Source organism: Doryrhamphus excisus, linkage group LG11 (assembly GCF_037039965.1).
Source record: "Doryrhamphus excisus strain RoL-2023G ecotype Guam linkage group LG11, RoL_Dexc_Guam_v1.1, whole genome shotgun sequence".
In the NCBI taxonomy this organism is placed as follows: domain Eukaryota; kingdom Metazoa; phylum Chordata; class Actinopteri; order Syngnathiformes; family Syngnathidae; genus Doryrhamphus; species Doryrhamphus excisus.
This window is the reverse complement of record NC_136367.1, coordinates 16,054,810-16,079,824: the sequence shown is the minus strand read 5'-3', so window position 1 is coordinate 16,079,824 and position 25,015 is coordinate 16,054,810. Positions and strand designations below refer to the sequence as shown.

The following is a 25,015-nucleotide window of genomic DNA, read 5'->3' as shown; positions in this document are numbered from 1 at the left end:
GGCGACACACAAGAAAAGAAGAGGTAGCGAAACTGGTGTTATAAGACGGCTTATACAGCGGTGAGGCTCATTTATGGCTATCTCGTGACATCGACTTTACTTCAGAACTACTACTAATACTACTAACTACCTTATATACCAGGCTGATTCACGGTGTCATCTGAGAAAGAACGGTAAAATCATCGCACAGCAACTTAACACTCAAAGGGTAGGTAAGAAATATAGAATACAAGTTAATGTCCATCAGAGAGAGCCTCACATGCAGCTGACTGAATCATTGCAGAGCTCCGGCAGTCGTAGCCAATGAAATGCTTTGCTAGGGAAGCCTTTGAACTAGTTTTTTATTCTAATCTCATATCGGTACTTTCATTCATTCATTCATTTTCTACCGCTTTTTCCTCATGAGGGTCGCGGGGGTGCTGGAGCCTATCCCAGCTGTCTTTGGGCGAGAGGCGGGGTACACCCTGGACTGGTCGCCAGCCAATCACAGGGCACATATAGACAAACAACCATTCACACTCACATTCATACCTATGGACAATTTGGAGTCGCCAATTAACCTAGCATGTTTTTGGAATGTGGGAGGAAACCGGAGTACCCGGAGAAAACCCACGCAGAACATGCAAACTCCACACAGAGATGGCCGAGGGTGGAATTGAACCCTGGTCTCCTAGCTGTGAGGTCTGCGCGCTAACCACTAGACGGCCGTGCATATCGGTACTTGTGTTTTATATTTCTTCCCTACCTTTTGAATGTTAGGTTGCTGTGTGATGATTTTAGCATTCTTTCTGATGGGTTGATGAGCTTGACATGGACATGTGTGGATAATAGTGTGTACAGTGGGTGTAGCTCGAATAGCAGTACGTCTTATACACCAGAAATTACGGTATTACATGTTGTAGCTGTAAGTCACAATACAAGTTGCTGACTAGCTTGGTTATTTGTATCGTGAAAAGTCAGGATATGGCGACAGCTGAGGCGACACACAAGAAAAGAAGAGGTAGCGAACAGTCAACAAGCCTCCACATAAGCGAGCAACGCTACCCTCGGAAAAAAGGAAGCAGGAAGTTCCCGTTACACCAAAGCAAGTCCGGCCACTCTCACTGTCAACAACCAGCGTCAGTCTACCTCAGGACGAGTTTTAGGAGCCCCCTTTCCTGCTGTCCCGATGGAAGTACTTCCTGTGGTGCCACCTGTTGCTGTGGTAACCCCCTTTAGCTTTGTATCCATGGTAGCATCTGATGCTGTCTTCTATAAAGTACCAGGAGGGAAGATCATCATCTGTCTGTGACATCTATTGTGTAGGACGTCTAAGCTGTTATTCAGGGGTTGGGCTGTAGGGGGCGGTGGTGTTTGCCTGCTGGTTATCGTTTCGATGATTTTGAATGTATAACTCCATTATATGATGTTATTACGCCGTTTCCATGTGGATATTCTGTCAAATGGAAAACTGGCCTTACTGTTTAAATGCATTACTATGACATAGACTCTGACTTGAAACCCAACACGTCTGAAGAACGACAGCCAGCTGTAAGATGACCTGAAGAGGCATTAAGAGGGATGCAAAGGTCCCGACCTTAAAAGAGTCGGGACTCTTATAGCATCAAGTAAAGCATGTCTATAAATAAACTAGGTTTAAAACCTTTGTTAGCAAGCCACGCACCAAATATATGCCATAAATTATTTAAAAGGAAATGTATATTAGTTGTTAAACAAATATATCTGTATCGAAATGTTCGAATCAAACAATACTGTAACCCAAAAAACCTTAAAAAAACAGTAAACACTGCAACCTGAACGCCATTATAGAAATGTGTTTTTCAACTCTTATTGGTTATTGTTGCTATTCTTTCTTTCTAATTGCTTATGCTTTTTAAGTTTTGCCTCAACTTTGACTTAGTAGTCCCTCGTTTATCACTGTTAATTGGTTCCAGACCTGAGCGTTATAAGTGAATTTCCACGTAATAGGATTCATTCTTTCATTCATTCCTTTTCTATCGCTTATCCTCACAAGGGTTGTGGGGGTGCTGGAGACTATCCCAGCTGTCTTCGGGTCGCCAACCAATCATTGTGTATTATCATTTTTGTTTTAAATTTAACAATGTTTACATATAGCGCAGCAAAAAATAAAGCATGAAGTTAACTTTCAAAACTGTTATTTTGAATAAAAACAAATATTGGTAGTGTCAGTAACGTATATAAAGTATCAAACCCAATTACATTTTTTTGTATTGTTACACCGCAAATGAATACATATGAAAATGTACAAATCTAAACGTCTGTTATGCTATCATAACATCAAGTGCTGGAACAGGAAAAGCAGTAACAATACCGCTCATAGTTCACATAACACAGGGGTCAGAGGTCGTCAAGACAGGAGAGACAACGCACGAAGAAGGGAAGAGGCTCACGGTTAATAAAGAGAAAAGGTTCATACCTCGCACTGCACAGTGGAGACCTGGGCTGCTGGTTTGGGCGTGGTCTGTCTGTGCTGCGACTGCAGAGACACAAGACACACAGACAAGTTAGACAGACGAAAACCTACAAACAAACAAAACACTCTTATTTGTTTCAGGAGTCTGGGAATAATAAATATTCCATGAAATTCATCTTTGAAGCAAGGGGGGGGGGGGGTCAATATTCCCATCATTATTTTATATGGAATAAGCACATAAATCATACAGCGGCCAGTTATGGCTGATACAGAGAAATTCTCACTCTCACTTAACTCTATGACATCATCACCAGGTGACTGTAGTTCTTTGCTAACTAACACAGTTACACAACAAGTCTCTGCCTTTTTTTATTGGCTACGGCAGCAAAACAATCCACCACGGTGCCAAAAAAAGTTGCAAGTGCAATCATTTTGATAAAGAAGGTGAGAAATGCTATTGAATTCCTTCTTTCTCTCCTCTCCTCCCTCTCTGCTCATCACTCTCTTTTTACAAACAATACATATTCATTTATCCATTACATTTGTAATGGGTGATTAATGTAATCATATTAATGATTACTACAATGATTTAGTGCCGAATATTAATAGGTGGGCTGCATGGCAGACAAGTGGTTAGCACGCAGGTGACTCCAGTTCAATTCCACCCTTGGCCATCTCTGTGTGGAGTTTGCATGTGTGGGTTTTCTCCGGGGACTCCCACATTCCAAAAACATGCTAGGTTAATTGGCGACTCCAAATTGTCCATAGGTATGAATGTGAGTGTGAATGGTTGTTTGTCTATATGTGCCCTGTGATTGGCTGGCCACCAGTCTCTAGGTGGAGCCCAGTTCTTCCACCCTGTGGACGCCTTAGCGGTATTGATGCAGTCCAACCCAGTGTATTGTCAAAAGACCTAACCCAGCCTGTTAGTGAACATTATTAAAATGTTGTCTCAACTCCTGTTGTCTCGCTAAGCGTTGCCAGGTGCTCTGTTGTGCCTTTCAAAACAGACAGGCTGTCAATCATATGCTGTACTTAACACTTGTTAGTCTAGTAAAGGTGTTGTTGCATATGAAGATTTTTCCTTCCAAAATATCATTAATGAGAGATTTGTGTGTTTTATTAATAAACGTAACCTGTGTGAAGAGTGAACAGATATGTAATAGTGTTAACTGATTCATTGATTTTAGTTTAATCGTTTCTTGACGCGAATGAGCGCACTATTGTCTGCAACCAGCAGAGGTGCTGTTGATGGAGAGACAGAGAGACTACTACATTGTAGTCTGAAGAAGAACAACATTAATGTCAGGTATGCTAAGTTGCGAAACATCCATGCAGACGTCCAAGCATTATTCTGCTCATTATAGCTTTAACTTTTTGTTGTTCATGTTTAAACTTTAAGGCAAACGGCACTTTTCTGTTGCAATATCGCACACATCTCAGGGTATTTTCGGTGTCACACTGTCAGTGATTTCTTCACAGACAGAGCATACAAGTCACTCTCAATGTTTGCCTTGAACACTAAAAAAAAATGCATTATATTCTTTGTCAACGTTCCATTTATCTAAAAAGACAAAAATAATGCTGTTTCAAGAAGTAAGCAAGCAAGAAGTGAGGTCACTGTTGCCTAGGGTATAACCCTGCCACATGGTTAGTCATGTGGTTCTGGTTACAGCAATAATATTGTTGCTAAGTTAACAAAAATGTGCTGACGGAATTTGAATGCAAGTCTCAACAGATTCTGATGTTTTCATTATGATGAGAAAAAAAAAATCCCATTATGAGTACCGCTATACTTAAGTGTTATTCATTTATTTTCGGTATGGTTTTTGATGCATGTAAACATCATTTTATGATGGGTACAAAAATATACACAAAAAAAATCATAGTTGGCAGAGCACAAGCAAGTAGACCTTCAATGCCTTGCTAATAGATACTTCAGCATTCTGGGAGGTATCCTCGTTTATACTTTGAACCACAGCAGGAACCTTGTATGACATGAATGACATCATCCTCCTTTCCAACAAAAACCACTAAAAACTTTCATGTATTAGTTAATCCCACTCAAATCAATGGGAAGTTGGCCAACAGGATTTGGTGACTCATGTATTGTGTACAAATAAGGAACTCTGCTCACGCATGGAAGGATGAAACCGATGCTACCATGTCCATCCCAAGCTGCTGTGACATACTGCAGTTCATCCTTTCAAACCTCTGTATGTGCTCTTCATGCATGCAAACAATATATGCAAACATAACATTAAATCACAGCATTTGCTATATTATAAAATCAAATATGCACAGTCCAGGGGAATTGCCTTTCAACATGAACTACGTATATACTGTATATATATATATATATATATGTATATACTGTACACAAACAACCACAGACATGTGCGCGCCTTTCACTGATACATATTAAAATCATGCTTTAGCTCTCTACACAAGAAAGCATATACCCTCCAGGCTCCATCTGATGTGGAAACTGTTGAAATATTCCACGTGCACCCGAGCTGTCATTGTGGATGCATGTGCATGTTTAAGTCACGCCAGCTCACAAAAAAGCTGGCGTGTCAGACAACATTCATAGTCAACCTCTAAAATATCTGCAAACAGGCTGATTCCCTTTACAGTCCACGTGGATAAGAGCGGAATTTGTTTTCACCAGTTTCCGTTACAAAATGTCATTATAAGACGGCTTATACAACGGTGAGGCTAATTTACGGCTATCTTGTGACATCTCCTTTCCTTCAGAACTACTACTAATACTACTAACTACCGAAACGGTAGCTCTTTCTTTGACAGGAGTCAATCACAAGCTATCAGGGAACTCATGATGAGCTTGAGGTTGCAGGAGGTTACATTACTCAATATACCAGGCTGACTCACGGTGTCATCTTAGAAAGAACGGTAAAATCATCGCACAGCAACTTAACACTCAAAGGATAGGTAAGAAATATACAATACAAGTACATTGTCCATTAGAGAGAGCCTCAGATGCGGCTGACTGAATCATTTGACTAGTTTTTTATTCTAATCTCATATCGGTACTTGTATTTTATATTGGAATGTTAGGTTGCTGTGTGACGATTTTAGCATTTTTTTTGTAAGATTACACGGCGAGTCAGCCTGTTATATTAAGGAATGATCTCCTGCGATTTCTGATGGGTTGATAAGCTCGACATGGACATGTGTGGATAATAGTATGTACAGTGGGTGTAGTGGGTGTAACAAAAACTTCCCATTAAAATCCCATTATCCCAGTACATTTACATGATAATTATATGAAATCCCGAGGGTCTGCCAATGTGTCAGGTATGACAGATGACCTGGTAGCACAAACATCAGATTTTCATCCACAGTTGTGATCATACATAAGACATGACACACTGAAAGACCATGATACGCCATATTTTGCCATAATACACTTATTTTATTAGATGTAAAAGCTTGACAGATAACAGTTGTGGTGACCTTCGACCCAAATATGCTTCATGGAGTGGTGCAATTCCACCCACAGCAGTCCTAACATTCCTATACTTTTGCACAAAAATATATTACCATTTGAAAGAGTGTGCTGATGATACATGCACACAATTGCAGCACACACATTCCTTGTTCAGAATGCAGCTTTGCCTGTAACTATGGCCAACTGAGCCCGGTCGATGACCACTTGTGTTCCAAGTGAGTTCCACAGAAGAAAGCTGTGAAAGATGTATCTGTTTCACGAGGAAAATATGTTGATAGTTAGACCACAAAGTTCTCATCGGACTGTCGGAATGCAGAACCTGGAAATTCTGCTACGTAGCATCTCTTACATCTCTTAACTCCTTTACATCGTGGTCATTAGAGGTCATCTAAGTGACATCACATGAATGATGATGTGCCCATGCCGACAAGTTGAGTCAAACTTTTCTAAAAATATAGCTCTCTCATGCGCCATCATAAATGAGCGTGATGCATATATGACGCCAAATGTAACCTTATCCACACATAACAACGCATCAAAAACAATGCAGTAGTCCCAGGCCTTTCACAGCTATGCTGTTGAAGCTGGAGCCTGTTTTGAAAACTGATGACTAATCTTAGGCCCCACCCCTCAAACCACAGACTGACACATGTGGATTTGCATGGCCGCAGCTGCTTCTCGAGCTGCTGCTCGGACTTTAAAATAAAGATGGTAACGCAACAAGATGGTCAGTAAACAAAACAAAAAGTGGAAGTGAGGAATGCAGTAATAAGAAAAGCAAAAGTTGAGTTATTGATGTGGGATCCATGTCAAGCTGTGTTGGGGAATAAATACACTGGATTTCTTTGATAGTGGCGTAAACAGCTGTATTGCATTTCTAGTATCATCACTATTTGAGAAGCACCGCACAAATGCAACAAGGTTAAAAGGTGTTGCATGTCTTTAGCTCCAGGTTACATTTTCCATTTCACCACCATCACCATCAGCTAGAATTTGTTGTCAACAGTAGCTAAAAAAAACAGATTGTACCGAAGAAAATACTTATATTTTAACAAGTACAAGTTAAACTGCATCAATTTTGGCATAAATTGTCATTGCATTCAATCACGCCTAACACTAGCAGCTAAACTTTGTCAAATTGCTACCATTAGCGGACAACAATGTGTGTTATGTTGGACCTAGCTTATGTACGCAAACCAAAAAGTGGGCAGGATAAAATGCTTGCAGAACATTCAAACGTCAACTGCCTAAACAAGACTTTAAGTGCACATATACCAGTACATGGATAGCGGAACCTTGGTTAGCGTCCGCCTCGGTTAGCATCCGCCTCGGTTAGCGTCCGCCTCGGTTAGCGGTTAGCGGTTAGCGTGTTTTTTTTGGTTAGAGTAAAAAATGTATGCCAAAATTTTGTCTGGCAACTGTCTTTAGCTCCATTTTAGGTGAGAAACACTATTGAATTCAAGAAAGAAACCGGAAGATGTTGATCTCGCTGCCATCTAGTGTCTTTGGGAGCAGTCAAGAATCATTATCCCTTATGTTCTTCATTTATATGCATTTCTAATTGTAATTTAATAATTCTGTATAGTTCCACTCTGGAACAGATGTACAGTATTTCTTTTATTTTCTCTGAAATAATAATAATAATACTTTGTCCCAGAAAAGGGAGCGTCTGTACAGCAGTGGAATTCTATCCAAGAAATTCCCATTACCATTATGTTTGTTAGTTAGTAGGGTTACTCAGATAGTATTCCATTTTCAGACAAACTTTACTGTGTACAATTACAATTATTGACAATTAAAATTACTGAATTTTAGCATTGTTCAGCCTTTGTTGATATCCGCACTTGTCATTCCGGATTTGTGGTATTAATGACCAAAAAAGCAACAGATCAACGCCAAAGACACAACAAGAATTACATGATTCATTTTTTGAACTGCTGGATGACACATGAATCATATTAATAGAACAGCAGTGTTGTTTACTTCAACAACAACGCCACAAAAGCCTAACTTTTTAACTCCTCATACCTCAACGCACGTCAAACTTACATAGAAAAGCAACAGGCTGTTCAAATACACAAGTGATCTTCCATACGAGAACTATACAGTGTTGACAGGTAGCAGTCAGGAAGTCCTTCAACACACACACATAAAAAAGTCAGTACTGCAATCCTGATACATACCATAAGTTTGGTTGTGTGATAGTATCCTCTATAATATGTTGTTCTAAGCACTCCTAAGATGTTATCTTCAGGCTGGGTCACCTTAGATCCTTGCTGAAACAAACACTTTTTAATCCACATGCATGTATATGCACATACACACACATGAACACGTCTAAAAAAAAAACACACGCCCCAGTAGTGCACAAGTTACTGCTCCGCCCTATAGGAAGTGCACACAACAAGCTGGTAGGTTTCAAGCCCCTCCCCTTCCCGCTGAGCAGGCTGAGTCAGATTGGACAGTCGGGTCAACACAGAACAGCCCACTTTTCTTTGCCTGCATGGAAAAGAAATAAATAAATAAATAAATATATCACCCTGGGGGTGTCTGACTTTGGGCTGGGCCTGGGCAAGTTATATAAATAGGGATGTGGCAGTACCAGTACCAGTAGCAGACATGATGGCCTACATGCATTTGTGTACGCAGATGAAATAAAAGAAGAAGAAATTGGTCGTCCAGAAGCGTCTGGGTGTGACTGATAGACTCACTGCTCTGGAATCTCGACTGCACAGCCACTCCAACAGAGGCAGAGTGTGTGCGGTTTGGAAGGAAAAGAAGAGAAGGAGGCGGAACACATCACATGTTGTCCCTACCCCACCCAAACACAACACGGCGAGAACAAAAAGCTTCATTTAAAACATAACAAAAAGGACATAACGCGACCGAGTACATGAACACAAGTACGGACATGTTTCCTGCGGCCTTCGTAGATCTTTAAAGCGAATGTGAATGTTGTGCTGAATGTACAGGAAATACAACATACGGATGGCAGCTAGATGTTACGTAAGCATTTCTCTGTCTCTGCACGCTGCCTGCTTTAAGAAGCTAATCCTTTTAGCGACTTTAAAGACATTGCCCTACAATGTCCTGTGTTATCAAGCGTGCTCAATAGAAATGGAGCAGCACCTCCTTGTGTCTATTAATACTCACAACACTTAAGCGACAATGAAGTGGCACTCTACTGTGAGGGCTTACCGTGTCTGTCAGCTCACACTTTTGTGCTATTTTCTGCTTCATAACAAACACTGTGGTTCAAATGTGGGTCACTGTTGTTATGTCTGACAGTCATGATCGACATTTGTCCGTGTGTGTCACACCAAGTATGAAGTTAGGGCCAGAAATATGCATACATATGGATTTTTCTCTTAAAACTGGAAATAATTAAAAAAAAATGATGGTATTCCAATAAAGAAAGTACATTTCATTTCCCGATTTGCATACAATATGACCCACACTTTGTCCTGTTCGTGATGTATTTTATCACAAAACTTCCTGTTAGCATGCTAACAAAATGGCAACCGGAACCATCAACTATCAACAGCAGTTGACTCTAAAAAACATTAACACAAAACATGTTTTTATAGTTGTACAATTATAGTTTTACATGCATAAAACTATTCTAAATGAATATACATAAATGACAAATGATGACCTCTTCAGTATAGGCCATTCGGGAAGATCTTCCAAGGCACACAGAATATTGTGTTCGATGGCTATATAAACATGGAACCTACCAAAAGAAAGATTAGACTCCTGTTTTCATCAAGAACAAAGGTTGTTACTACCTTTCGCCATTTTTTAGTGAACAGCTGGAAAACGGAGTTAGCTTTCAGGAAAATATCAGTTCCCAACTAAAAAAAAAGAGTATATTTTTTTTGTTGGGAATTAAAAAAAACTTTAAAAAAAGAGTATAAAGTTAGCTTTCAGGAAAATATCAGTTCCCAACTAAAAAAAAGAGCATTTTTTTTAGTTGGGAACTGATATTTTCCTGAATGTTTGCTGCATATTTGTGTAGCTGTTGCATCCTTGTTGATGTACCATAAAGTTTATATTACAGGAAAATATCAGTTCCCAACTAAAAAAAAAAGAGTATTTTTTTTAGTTGGGAACGGACATTTTCCTGAAAGCTAACTCCGCTAGCTTTAAAAAAAAAAAAGAGTATTTTTGTTTTGTGAAGCATTTCAAGCACAACTTTCACTTAACAGTGTGTCCAAGCTCTGCCTTCTTGTTCAGGGGTTGGTTTGCATTGTGGAGGGGTTTATGCAGGATTCAGATGTGGAGCTCCACTCCATGCGTGATGCATCATGCATGAATGATGCAAGAAACATTTCTGGTCATTCATTTTTAATGCACACCTCTACTCGCTAAATATAGCAACCGTGTTGCTAAATTATCAACATGGATCTCGTCTACATATGAGGTGTGTTTGGGAGAAGAGTTTGGGAGTCACCACAGTACCATAACAAATGAAGCAAGACATCCTCTTAACTCCTTACTTACAGTCTCCTTTGATTCATTTGGTTTGTGCGACTAACTCGGAACTAGCTATGAAAAAAACAACCACACTGCACACATTGATACTGAGCCTGGGAACACCGCAGTAGGCTGGATTGCAAAGTTAATGGTGTGTGTAAACACTTAATGTATGGTTCCAATAGTGCCCTAAGCACTGCCCTGTTCTTGAGAGATAGCTCTTGCATGTTTTCTTGCATGACAACCCCTATTAATTAATACATTTTGCAAATAAAGTAAAGCTGCGAAATTCGAAGCGTGGGACGATGGCATACCTAATTGCCAAGTTTAGACTTCTATGTGAGCCACACAGCGAACGGTCTACTTCTTGAAAGCATCACATGACTAGACTTGCCCCAAAACCAGCAAGCAGATGATTATAAAAGTCAAAATTACAACCTTGACTTGGAAAAATGAGTGTGACTCTAGACCAGAGGCTCCACCTAGCGTCTGAATTATCCGAGCCTTTTTATCTACAAATCCCCAAAAAAGGACAGATCGATGGGCCATTCCCCGCCCTGGTTGAAATATTTGTGTGCGTTTCTGGACCTTTCTGCATAAATCTACTTTAACAACTTGGCACCATCAACACAGCCTCTCATTCTAGGGCAAAGACAGCATTGCATGCTTGTACTGAACTCAAATGCCTTACTTGGTAACCCCTAGCAACACTTATCTGTGTTGTCAAATAATGAGCCAAAGCAGGCCTTGACCCCGCCCAGTCAGAACTTTAAAGAGTTCTTCTTCATGTGGGAAGCTTGTTTATGTAAAATGTTAGAGAGTACAAATAGTTTCCATGGGAAGTTTATGCACTGGTCGACAATTGCAACGGGAATTCCAAAAGGAATTGTATGTTGAAATTGCAAATAGTCTGCTGCTGATATGTTAATAGGTTGTGCTGAATGAACAGGAAAGACTGGAATAACCTACTGAAGATTGGGAGAAATGTGGAAAAAAATGATACCCGCAGGCTTCGGTAACAAAAAAATCGAACCCCAAGCAAATACACAGCAGATGTCACCAAGTAGCTCTCAAAAAAACGCAGCAATTTCCTGTTAGGAAGACCTAAACCTGAAGTGAAGAGGAAGGGAATATTTGATACGAGTGTGCATGATGTCATGGATTGCCAATCTCTGCAGTCCCAGCTGGCATACTAACATGCAACATTGTCGTGTTTTACGTTAAAAACCTAAGCAGATATCATTTGTTATTTCAATTGGCTATTCATTTTTATTCATATGGTGCCAAATCCAACAGAAACCGGTTTCAATCCTCATCTAATTTATGTAACAAGCAAACAAATCGCCATGAGCAAATCATCTCTTTGAAATGGGTGTGCTCGAATACTGCAACAAGATGATAATATTAAAAAAGGGGCTCATTGGCTCATTTCATCAGAATATTAAACAAAAGAGATATACTGTATACAATCTGTGGTTGTTTTATCAACTAAAAATGCCTTGGATCCTTTAGGCAGGGGTGTGCAGCTGTTTTTTGAATTTATTTTATTCTAAAAATACAATTAAACAGAAAAAAACAGCAAAAAATGAATAAAAACAGTACTTTTATGACAATAAAGACAAAATATTAGGAGAATAAAGTAATAATATTAAGATTAAAAAAACACTCCAATTGCATAAAATTGAAAAATTAAAGACTACAACTTTTACTTTTTCCCTAATATTATGAGAATCAAACAAAAGAATAAAGTTGCAATTTTAGAACATTTTGGTTGAGTAAAAATTACAGTATATTATTATGCTAATGAAGTCAAAATATTATGACAATAATAATATCATGTTATAATATTAGATTATAATATTATATAATAACATTATGACAATAATAATAATAAAATACATAATATTAAGAGACAAAATTGACAAGAAAAAATAAAAAAAATAAAAACAGAAATAGCAAAAAAAATTAATTTTAGGTTGGGTAAAATTTACAGTATATTATTGTGCTAATGAAGTCAAAATACTATGATAATAAAATAATATTATGTTATAATATTATTACAATATATAATAATATTATGACAATAATGATAATAAAAGACATAATATTGAGAGACAAAATTGACAATAAGAAATAAAAAAACTAAAAACAAAAATAGCAAAAAAAACCCAAACATAATGCAACAAGAAAAAGTTGAGTCATACCAATAATATGCTTGTCACGGATAACACAAAACCGCGATGCAGGTCAAAGCCGACCCCAATTTGGAGAAAAAAACAAGGGTCTTTGCAAACCCTGAACTCACATAGAACTCACACAAATAGACAACCATTCATACCTACACTAACACCTATGGCAAATGTAATTCCATACAGATTAAGTACAGCCATATATGGACATTTATAATCAACATAACTTCTCCAGTTTCAATGTTCATCCATGTCCTTGTGCTTTAGGTGTCCTTTGCTCTGCCATCTCTAAATTTAGTTTGCTGCCCTTCACTTCAACTAACCCTCAGAGTCTGCAGTTACCAAGAATCGTGGTCATTATATCACACAAAGTAAGCATTCGTATCAGGAAATACAGCTGCCTTAAATCAAGCATGGCAGATGTAAACTGACAGGAGGAACACAAACAGCATCACGTCAGTGAAGCACATTGACAGGTGAGTCCTCCGGCCTGTCAACCTGATTTTACAAGACAGACTGACAACGTTCGGGTGTGCAGTCAACATACACAATATACACAACCACGTTCAAAACACAGAATTACAATCATTTACTCCATAAGAATATATATGTACACCGGTGTGCTTAACCGTTACATAATATGTTGACATATATCATCTACTCAGCAGATTCTTTTGCCTATTTTAAGCATTGCATAACATACATGCTCGTTTGACATAAGTAGCTCCAAATAGCAGGTTATTGATGACTTCAGTGTTCGGATGTCATGTGACAAATGTTCAGTGACCCACACACGAGGCACTCGAACTAAGCTGATCTATGCTCGTTAAAAACACAGAATAATGGGATTTCCTGGGAATAATGGGAATGGAATGCCATGCAGTGATTTTAAGCAACATTATAAAAGGTGGAAATTTTATATTTTTATCTATTACCCATTAATTATTTTAATGAATTTGTTCATTTAATGATGCATAATCAAGAGTTTGTGATGTACCATATACTGTACCTTATACCATGTAACATGTAAAATTTTTTTGCATGTTTGTCACACTTGTTACATCATGTTTCAGATCATCGAACTAATTTAAATATTAGTTACTGAAGACAAAATGCAGTTTTTAAATGAAACTACCCCAAGTCTGCAGCGACAACTCATCCAAGAGGTCACAAAAGACCCCACAAAGTCCAAAGAACCGCAAGCCTCACTTCAGTAAAGGTGAGTGTTCATGACCCCAACATAAAAAAAAGACACTACACAAAAACAGCTCACATGACAAGAGTTCCAAGACCAAAATTACTGCTTAACAAAAAGAAAAATTAAGACTGGTCTTAATTTTTGCTGATCCCCAAACTTTTGCGGAAATACTCTGTGATCGGATGAGACAAAAGAAGAACTTTTTGGAACATGTGAAAAGTAAAAGTAAGCTGCATTTCAGAAAAGGATCATCATACCGACAGTAGAATATGGTGGTGGTAGTGTGATGGTCTGGGCTATTTTGTTGCTTCAGGACCTGAAAAACTTGCTGTGATAAATGGAACCATGAAATCTGCTGTCAACCAAAAAAATCCTGAAGGAGAATGTCCAGATATTCATATATATATATGATATTCATATATATATTTAACACTATTATTGGCACCATTAGCTTTCTTTGCTAAATGACTTGTAGTGTGACTAAAGTTGAAGTTACCAAATATGGCTACCTGACCTTTAAAGGGTTTGGGTTACGTGTGAGTTATAACTGTTTCCTCTTATCATCTGTGGACTTTGTTCTGATGCGGGCGCATGTGATATGTAGATATGTAGCTATGTCTTCCTAAGCAGGCTGTAATGCAGCTGTGTCCAATGTGAGGCTTGGGGGCCATTTGTGGACCGCTGCCACCTTTTTTGGAACATTAAAAATAAGGTTTAAAAAAGTGTTGTGGTTTGGTTACTATATGTGAAAATTACTTTTTTTGTTTTTTCAGTTTGTTATACTTATATTTTTTGGGATAAGGGCTTTTGGAAAGCTATTTTCTAATAGAAATGTTCCTGCTGTGCCTGCGAGCAACAGAACTGACCCCTTCCCGTAAAAATCCAGAACATGGCATTCCCAGTGTGCATGTCAACCCTGCCAAACAGCAAGTAAACAAACACTCTGATAATAATTCTCTGATAGCTAAACAGCCAAAAGCGGATCTTCATTGAAAGACAATTGCACCGAGATCAAATATGTATAATTCTAGACTGTACAAAAAAAAAAGAAGTCCGAGTCCAGCAACACCCTTTCAGATTGCTCCATCGCAGCACGCATTATCACATGAGAATGCTATTTGGGCGAGACGCAGGAAGTCTCAAAAGACTCAACAATCTGTGCAAAACGTACAAAAACAAAACACACACACCTGCTTGTGTGTCTATAACACAGTGACGGCCTTGTACCAGACTTGGTTTAATATCTCACCGCTTGTACACACATCCACATACTGAGCTCACAGGGGGCTGACCAGGAGTTCCACATTCCGAAAGCAGGGAGAGAGGTCCACCTTGGAGGGGTGCCAACACGGTTTTTCCACTGTGAGAGTTTCTCTTAGTGGGCTAGTACAACACAAAGTGGAACGCAACCTTTCTTTTTAAACGCTGATTTACAGTAACAAAACAAAACACACGTGGATACTTTCACTCGGTTGCTCAGCACATTTCACACACACACACACATACTTTAACACACACCTGCTCCTCCACGGCAACATCCTGCAGGGCTGGGGTCTCACGGGGGCCTCGGATCCAGCTCAGTATCTGCCCCATGTTGGCTAATGGTGCCTCTGTGTGTGTGTGTGTGTGTGTGTGTTTGTGTGTCAGCTGCTGGCGTGTCTGTCGGCTCGCAGCAGCATGTTTCCAGCACGCAGGGAGAAGAAAGGGGAGGGTTCAGAAAAGAGGGTGTGGTCTGGGAAGCACAGTACAGTCAGGAGGCATGGCTCACATGTGCATAAGTCAAACTGGGTTTTTTAACTCTTAAGGGATTAGAAGAGAAGCAAGCGGAAGCCACCTGAGGAGCCTGCACGCAATCTATATCATGCAAAATATACCCATGCATGAATACAGGGATGAAATATAACATTATCATAAACAGGGAGAGTATTTTATGTGTGTAAATAAATATAACCGCTTGACCACACCCATTTTAAAAATCATATTCATTCCTTAAACACACACACACACACAGGTAAATCAACAAACTTAGGAGCTTATGTAACTTCAAGACTAATATAACATGTGTGGAAATATGGGGTAATAACTATAAAAGCAATCTTCACTTCCTAAATGTACTGCAAAAAAGGTCAGTAAGGATAATTCATAATGCCGCCTACAGAGAACATACTAACTCCTTATTTCTAAAAATCACAAATACGTCAACTTAATCTTCAAACAGCTAAAATAATGCATAAGGCTAAAAATAACCAATTACCTAAAAATGTCATCCAATACTTCTCTACAAGAGAGGAGAAATATGATCTCAGGGAAGAACTACATTTGAAACACTTATATGCTAGGACTACGTTAAAAAGCCATAGCATTTCAGTATGTGGAATCAAACTATGGAATGGATTGAGTAAGGAAATCAAACAATGCACAACGATGAGCCAATTCAAGAAACAATACAAGCAGTTGATGTTTGCTAAATACAAGGATGAAGAGTCTTGAACCAGTCATGATGTGCTATATATATCACTATATTGACACTTACTATGGTACACAATATGTCATTGTATGGTCATATCATCTTGTACTTCGGTACGAGGTACATTATTAAAAAAAAAAAAAAAAAAAAACTTAAACCAGAGGTCTCAAATTCACGGCCCGCAGGCCAAATGCAGCCCATGGGATGCTAGTTTGAGGCCCCCGCCTTGATATGAAAATTTAATTTGTTAATTTGTTTCATTTGTATTTTGATTTGCTTAATTATTTTTCCATCTTATTTTGTGTCGAAAAATAAAAAATTAACATTAAACATTATTTAATAATTTAATAATAAATAAAAATTAATTTGTTCATTTGTTTCATTTGTTTTTTGATTTGCTTATTTATTTTCACATCTTATTTTGTGTCGAAAAATAAAAATTAACATTAAACATTATTTAATAATTTAATAAGAAATAAAAATTAATGTTTTATCAGAGCTTTTCCAAAGAACCAAAGCAATGAAAGAGTGGAGGGTATAGCAGAAGCATTGATGACTATTATATTATATATATATTTATGAATATTTAATATAATTAATATTGATTATAATTGAGACCCCTGCCTTAAACTGTATTATGGAAAGCAGGAAGTGAACAAATGTAACTGTTACTGATTGTAAAAGTACCAGATGGAGGGGTAGGATTTAATAAGCTTTGCTTCTTCCTACTCCTTTTGGACATGTGGAACTGGGAACTGATTATGGGATGTATTCAATTGTAATCTGATGCATGTTCAAATGAAATAAAAGCATTACCATTACCATAAAACAACTGCATCCTGTATGTACATTCAACATAATATCATACGCACATTAAAAAGATACTTGTTTCAAGCTTAAATTATGGGAAGTCCTTTACTGTTTTTCAACTTCTTATGCAAGTTTACTTCATAAATACTTGCTCTTGAAACACCTAAAGCAAACAATAAGCGATAAAAACAAGAAAACATTTCAAGCTATTGTTTTTACTTGTCACCTTAAAGCGCAAAGTCTGCATTCCTATCTGCTGTACCTCACCCACAACTTGCAAGCACGGTGCGCCTCTTGGGCCCGTACTTGGGTGGAGCGTGTGCAGACAATACGGCCTTTGAGTGAGTCACTGTGATACAATCAGCATTTTAAAGCCGTGCGCTCGTACCATTAATGTTTTTATAAACTTGCTACTCCCGTTTGTGCAGCCGGCAACAAAGGTTAACTGAAACTTTCTTTTCTAGATATAATATACTGTATTTGTGATATGCACTTTGTGATATGCATGAGGAACATGAGGGTTTGGTGCACTAGTCTGCTGAGATGTTTAAAAAAAAAATGTAATGTGAACGGTACATGCTTCCCACATGTCTTACATGCATGTTACAACCAATTTGTCTTCCTTTCCTGTCATGCAGAAACACTACTGTCAGTGTGAAGCCCCAACTAACCCAGCTAGTCCAACTAGCTGGTGCACCATGGGAAACAATACTCCGCCTGTAGTTGTAGTGCCTGTGTTGTCAACTGTGATGATGGAGGCTCTGCTCAAGATTTAATGAGATCAGCATTGCATGAGAAGACACAATTAGATGTATTGTTACAATAAAAGATAATTATGTTCTCGTACCACAGTAGCAGGGCTCTATTATATTTAACGTGAAGTCACTGCTTGTCTATGTCCAGTCCATCAACAACCTCAGACATCGCTATGTGTTGCATTGTTAGCAGCACTTAGCAAACATTCATTTCATTCACTGGACATAAATATCGTGGTGTGTGAAGAGCTACGCTAATAGCTAAAAATAAAAGGGGTGCAGACACATCGTAAATAGGGTTGGGTATCTTTTACATACGAGCCAAGTCGGGACTTTTGAAACGGTGGATAGCGACAAAGTGGTGTGAATTCACTTAGCATTTTAGCATCTAGCTAAAATTTTAGCATCTAGCATCTAGCTAAAATGCTCATGCCGAAACACTCCAAAGTTCACTCCATCAACAACAATCACATCCAATGCACGGCATCATATCTCGACAGAATAGAAGTGTCAGTGACAAGTTATTATCCCTGCCTTGTTCCACACTCTGTATGTGACTTTTTAACACAACAGAGAAAACGCAGTAAAAACACACACTAAGTTATTATTGGGGATGTCCGATATGCAATATTGTCCAACTCTCAATTTCCGATACCGAGATCAGCCGATACTGATAACTGATATGTGCAACATGAGATACACATATGTGTTGTATATAGTATTTTTTTTAATATGGCTTTTCATGATCGGGAAAAAAAATCTGATACAATATCAACGGATATTGCATTTTTATGCTGTTCATACTGCACACTCCATTTCATTCACTCATTCATAAAAACAAATGTTATGTTCCATTTTGGACGAGTGGTTAGCGCACAGGCCACGCAGTTAGGAGACCCGAGTTCGATTCCACCCTCGGCCATCTCTGTGGAGAGTTTGCATGTTCTCCAAGTTTTCTCCGGGTACTCCAGTTTCCTCCCACATTCCAAAAACATGCTAGGTTAATTAGCGACTCCAAATTGTCCATAGGTATGAATGTGAGTGTGAATGGTTGTTTGTCTATATGTGCCCTATGATTGGCTGGCCACCAGTCCAGGGTGTACCCCGCCTCTCGCCCGAAGACAGCTGAGATAGGCTACAGCACCACCTGCGACCCTTGTGAGGATAAGCGGTAGAAAATTAATGAATTAATGAATATTCCATTTTAAATAGGGATGTCTGATATCAGCATAAAAATCGGTTGATATCGATAAAAAAAAATGCTGTATATATTTCCACCACAAGAAATAGTGTATGTCATGTTACACATATCAGTATCAGAAATTTAGTATTGGCATATCGGTTTTCGTAAAAAAAAAAAAGCCATCCATAATTAAAACAAAAATTGTTAAGTTTTCTGTTTGGTATTTTATTCCCCAAATTAATCAAAACATGACCTTAAAAGTACTGAACCGTGATTACAGTACAATGGTACACCCCTAGTAGAAAGGAGGAAAACACCTTCTGGAGAGGTGGGTGTGTCGTTCCCACATTGTTCATTGGATTCTTGCGGTGTCTGCATAGTTACGGGTGTCACAACCATAAATGACTCAATTCACTTCACTGTGTACTTCATTTGAACCGTGCAAAAAAGCCAACATCCTCAAAACTGCCATTTTTCTACGCTTTCAGTATTCTTCCCCTCATGATACAATATGTTATTTGAGGAAGCAGCCATTATCAGCATAATCTTGTGTGCAATCAGCAGAGGGAGACAAACACCAACTGAAGAACAAGCATGGCTGACTGAATAAGTGATTTAGGCATTTATGACCTTTGACACATGAATAGATCATATTAGCTGTATATTTAAAGAGTTTAATTTTAAGGGAATAAATGTGTTGGCACATGTACAGCACTAATATGATGTATGTCTGTGTTGGATATTTTTGCATAGAAAAACAAACAATATTTCAACTGTAAAATGTTTCACAAAACTTTTTATATCTGACTGCTGTGCCCCGCCCCTCCCCGCTTTTACTCATGTTTTAACTGTGTATTAACCAATAAATGTTGTATTTTGGCGTGTCTTCTATTCTGTTTACTTGCTTTATTCAACTTCATTCTTCTGTAAAGTGTCTTTGAGTATTTTGAAAAGCGCTATACAAATAAAAAATGTATTAAAACAGAAACATAAGAAACTCATTCCAAACACACACACTGTTGTTTGGCTACAGACTGGGAGGCTATAACAATACATTGAGGGGAACTCAACAGGATGCTGTGCCTCACCTATTGTTTTCCCCCGTGTAACATCAAAAGTATTTTAACAGGTTTACGTGCTGATTTTAATGAATAACAAATGCTGGTAGTATTTCCAATAATTCACACAAATGCAATATACACACATTTCAGTCCCATTGATGGTTTCCAACTGTAAAAACCACTTCCAGTTTCAATATATGAATGAACAAAACGTGCTATCGACTCAAAGGTACTTACTTTGTAGTAGTAGTAGGCTGCATAAGCCATGAGTGATGAAGAGGCGACGACGCACGACTGGAAATAAAGAATCAATGGAACTTCTACTGGAACTTCTTTCTCTTATGAAATAAAAGTTGTCATGCCACTCCCAAGCACATTTGGGCAATTAACACACACACACACACACACACACACACAGCTATGTGTGCTGTTTGCCTTTTGATTCACTGACTGACTTGCATGAAATTCTTTCTTTTACCGCAGCCTCTTCCTCTCCCAGTAAACAATAGTAGAGCATTGACCTGTATGTGTGTGTCTGTATGTGTGTGTGTGTGTGTTTTATGCACCACCCCCTCACTTCCATCACTGTGCATGCTTCCAAAGAAGTGGCCTGCTCATATCTTGTCAGTCAACCCATGAGCAATACATGATGGTAAGAGTTGTGCAACGCCTCAGGATGTGCAGACTACTACTTATCTTATTACTAGTGTACTCCACATACAATGTATATAGACACACACAAAAAAAAAACAATGTAAACATCATCAGTGGAAAAAAAATATACAAAGATAAAAGCCACTAACCTCTTTGGTGTGTTTCTGATGACCGTGGTTTCTCCTTTTATGTGGCATTTCGGTGAGAGTGGATCAACTTTTTTTACTTCCCTGCTCGCACAAAAGTCCAAAACGTGTACGAGTGAGTCCCTTAGAAGCAGAATAAGTTTGCCCCTCCCGCTGGCAACACTTTCGGCTTTCAATGGTTTAAAGATGTTGGCACAAGCAGCGTTACTGAGTGTGTGTGTTACTTTAAGTGTAGTTATCCTTAAATATACAATAACTGTGTTATTAAGCAACATTTTTCACTTTTTATTTCGTTTGAAACAACTTTGTTTAAACAGAGGAAACAAAGCCAATGTTAGGGGACACGCCCACATCCTTTTACTTGTATTTTTATCCTCTTCAATCAACTTTATTTAAACTGTACACATCACAAAACAGTACAGCACTTACTATCATAAGATGAATGCACGGTAAATTAAAACATTGTGATTCTAATAGATCAAAGAATTTCGATTTTATGTTCAAAAACATCACCAGATTCTTTATAAAGTGGGGGGAAGCCTCTTTGAGTCAAATTACCAAACATCAAAGGCTGAATTGTACGTCAATGTCTTTTAAAAATATTGCTAACGTGGAAACACCTCGTCCATCCCCCCAGAAAACAAAAGGACAAAATGACTCATAGATTACGTCATTATGCAGCCTTAACTAGCTCTGTATTAACTCAATGCTGTCCTCTAGTGGCTAAAGTAGTAATTGCAGTTCTATCAACTTGATTGGAATTGTAAATTACATTTTATTTACATAAATCTATAAACTTGCAGTACTTAAAAATGTAACAAATAAGTTAATTTAATATTAGTTATTAGTAGTTATTTTTAATTGCTATTTATTAATGATTAGAACATTAAATTTGGATTATATTCGAGTTCAAATGTAAATGGTAAGATATTTTTTTCATTTCACGTTCAAGAAGTGAGAACAATATTTGTTATTATATTATTATTATTATATTAATATAATAAATTATATTGTTTTTATTTGTATGTCATAAAATCAAATTAAATCTGTGTACACATGGTTGGTATGTGTACATATGAATTCTAATAATTTGACCAAAATGTTTACAATAATGTGTATAGTAAGAAAATTGAAAGATAAACATATTTTTTCTAAAATGTTGCTGCATAATGTCAGTTGATACAGTGGATGAAAAGAGCCCAGACAACACATGGAAATACTAACACACACACACACACACACACACGCACACACACACACAATCCACGTACTCCTATCAGATGCACACGGCGTCTGAGTGGAAACAAAACCATCCCACACGCACACGTCAGCCAGGTTGCTCCATCTGACCTTCACGCTTCTTGATAACGTACACGTCGTGTCATGTCAATCATTCGTTCCCCCCTCCCTTCTGCAGCGAGATGCCAGTGTGAATGACATCTGCTTGACATTTGCTGCTACGTCCTTTGATGACACATGACATTTGTACAACATTCAACAGCTTTAGTTACACAAGCGACGGAAACCTGCGTGTAACCTTTATTCATTCCACCCCCCCCCCCACCCTCTTATGATCCTATTTGACAAAGGTGAGGCAGGAATGCAGAGAATAAGTCATGGATATGTATGTTGGTATCTTGTTAGCTACAAAAATGTCAACATGGATTGTATAGATGATGTATAGTCATCACAGACAATACTTCATGTTGCTTTCAGGCCCAGATTCATGTCAAGGCTTTACTTTGCATGGGCATTTTCACCTCTGAACTCTCCGTTGTAGTCTTGTCTTGCAAGGCTTTGTCAGGATGGAAGACACATCCAAAGGTGACTGATTAGTGATGACATTCAGTTTGTTTACATACACTAACAAATATGGCATGAACTGGTGTAAAACTAGCTTTAAATCACGCATGTAATTAACTGGAGGTAGAACTGGAACTGGAGGTAGCAGAGATGAGGATGCTGAGGTTCTCGTTGGGAGTGACCAGGATGGATAGGATCAGGAAGGAGTACATCAGAGGGACATTACATGTTCGAGGCCTTGGAGATAAAGTCAGTTATCGGCCAGACTGAGATGGTTGGGCTGCGTTTAGAGCTGCCAGGTAGGATGCTGAGGTTCTCATTGGGAGTGACCAAGATGGATAGGATCAGGAAGGAGTACATCAGAGGGACAATACATGTTAGAGACCTTGGAGATAAAGTCAGAGAGGCCAGCCAGAGGAGAGAGAGTGAATATATTGGTAGAAGGATGCTGCTTTTAGAGCTGCCAGGTAGGATGCTGAGGTTCCTATTGGGAGTGACCAGGATGGATAGGATAAGGAAGGAGTTTATCAGAGGGACATTACATGTTAGAGGCCTTGGAGATAAAGTCAGTTATTGATATAACATATCCAGAGGAGAGATAGTGAATATATTGGTAGAAGGATGCTGCGTTTAGAGCTGCCAAGTAGGATGTTGAGGTTCTCATTGGGAGTGACCAGGATGGATAGGATCAGGAAAGAGCTCATCAGAGGGACATTACATGTTAGAGACCTTGAAAATAAAGTCCTGTAGGCCAGACTTAGATGGTTTGGACATGTCCAGAGACGAGATAGTGAATATATTGGTAGAAGGATGCTGCGTTTAGAGCTGTCAGGTAGGATGCTGAGGTTCTCATTGGGAGTGACCAGGATGGATAGGATCAGGAATTGGTACATCAGAGGGACATTACATGTTAGAGGTTAGAGGTTATCGATGTAACATGTCCAGAGATGAGATAGTGAATATATTGGTAGAAGGATGCTGCGTTTAGAGCTGTCAGGTAGGATGCTGAGGTTCTCATTGGGAGTGACCAGGATGGATAGGATCAGGAATGGGTACATCAGAGGGACATTACATGTTAGAGGTTAGAGGTTATCGATGTAACATGTCCAGAGGAGAGATAGTGAATATATTGGTAGAAGGATGCTGCGTTTAGAGCTGTCAGGTAGGATGCTGAGGTTCTCATTGGGAGTGACCAGGATGGATAGGATCAGGAATGGGTACATCAGAGGGACATTACATGTTAGAGGTCTTGGAGATAGTCAGTTATTGATGTAACATGTCCAGAGGAGAGATAGTGAATATATTGGTAGAAGGATGCTGCCATGTTTTTGTTCTGTGGTTGGTCAAAGGAAAGCCGCATGATCGATCTGAGAGCATTAGGCAGATGCTCTTAGATCATCAGGCAGAAGGACGAGCCCACAATCAATGATCACACACTGCCGCAAACACCAACGTCCATCTTACTGCTGCGTTCTGCCGCTCCTGTTCGCGTGTGTGTGTGTGCCACCTCCTCGCAAAGCAAACAGTCGTTGCTAGGTAAAGGTGGATTATACCGCTGATCCGATGCCGAGCTGTTTGCTCAAGACCAGATGACCAAAGCTAATCAGTCAGTACGAGTGTTAAGACGTCGAGTTGAAAATGATTGAGAATCTCACTCCATTCGAAGCACATCTTCTTCCTTTGTCTTGTTTTGTTCATGTAAATTACAACAAGAGACCTTTTTGTGTAACCGTGTGCCTTGTCGGCCATGTTTGTTTGCTCTCGCTACACAGCTTGTCTGATTAGGACCACTCAACCACGTACAGCATCCACGCCCACAACATCTTTATTGCTTTCTCGTCAGTGGAGCGCACTGCCTCTCCTCCACATGAACAGCATCACAAACTGACAATAACATATTTTTTTATATTATATTAATATGGTTCCATTGGTTGGTTTGAATAGACCATTGTATCACATCACATTACATGCTGTACACATTCAATCTTTAATTAAACAGTGGCGTCATTAGGCCTATTTTAGGGAGGCTTCAGCCATCCTAAAATGTTCTTAAATCCCCCTAAATAATTTGATTTATTTTTTTAATAATTTGATATTTTTTATTGATTTAACTTTCCCACTTTTGGATAGATTTAGTAGAGATACTCAATTGTTTTAGGCCAATATTACATTTACACAAGTACACACAATCAATCAATAATCATTATTATATTATTAATTAGCCTATTATTATTACTATCATCATTATTCTTCTTGTGATTATTACTAATACTACTACTAGTAGGCTAGTATTAGCCTGCTTTTGCCCTATTATATAATATTTGTCAGAGATTTTTTTTGTAAAAAAAAATCAATACATTAAAAAAA

The 25,015-nt window shown here is 38.5% G+C and overlaps 1 protein-coding gene across 19 annotated transcripts in view; it reads right to left on the bottom strand.

Annotated features, from left to right (window-relative positions):
• The window catches only part of cast (calpastatin), a 37,677-nt gene extending 16,675 nt beyond the window's left edge, over positions 1 to 21,002 (bottom strand). For 2 of the 19 annotated variants that reach the window (XM_078794844.1, XM_058067592.2), the window contains exons 1-2: positions 15,288 to 15,459; positions 2,438 to 2,497 (exon numbers count right to left, since the gene is read on the bottom strand). In XM_078794844.1, coding sequence (XP_078650970.1) covers positions 2,438 to 2,497; positions 15,288 to 15,362 — 135 coding nt within the window. In that variant the 5' untranslated portion in view covers positions 15,363 to 15,459. Of the gene's footprint in view, positions 1 to 1,128; positions 1,252 to 2,437; positions 2,498 to 8,089; positions 8,360 to 15,275; positions 15,460 to 20,282; positions 20,517 to 20,848 lie in introns of those variants that run through there. The other 17 variants (XM_058067537.2, XM_078794841.1, XM_058067513.2 and 14 more) reach the window with 17 other exon arrangements.
• Between the last annotated feature and the right edge of the window lie 4,013 nt (positions 21,003 to 25,015).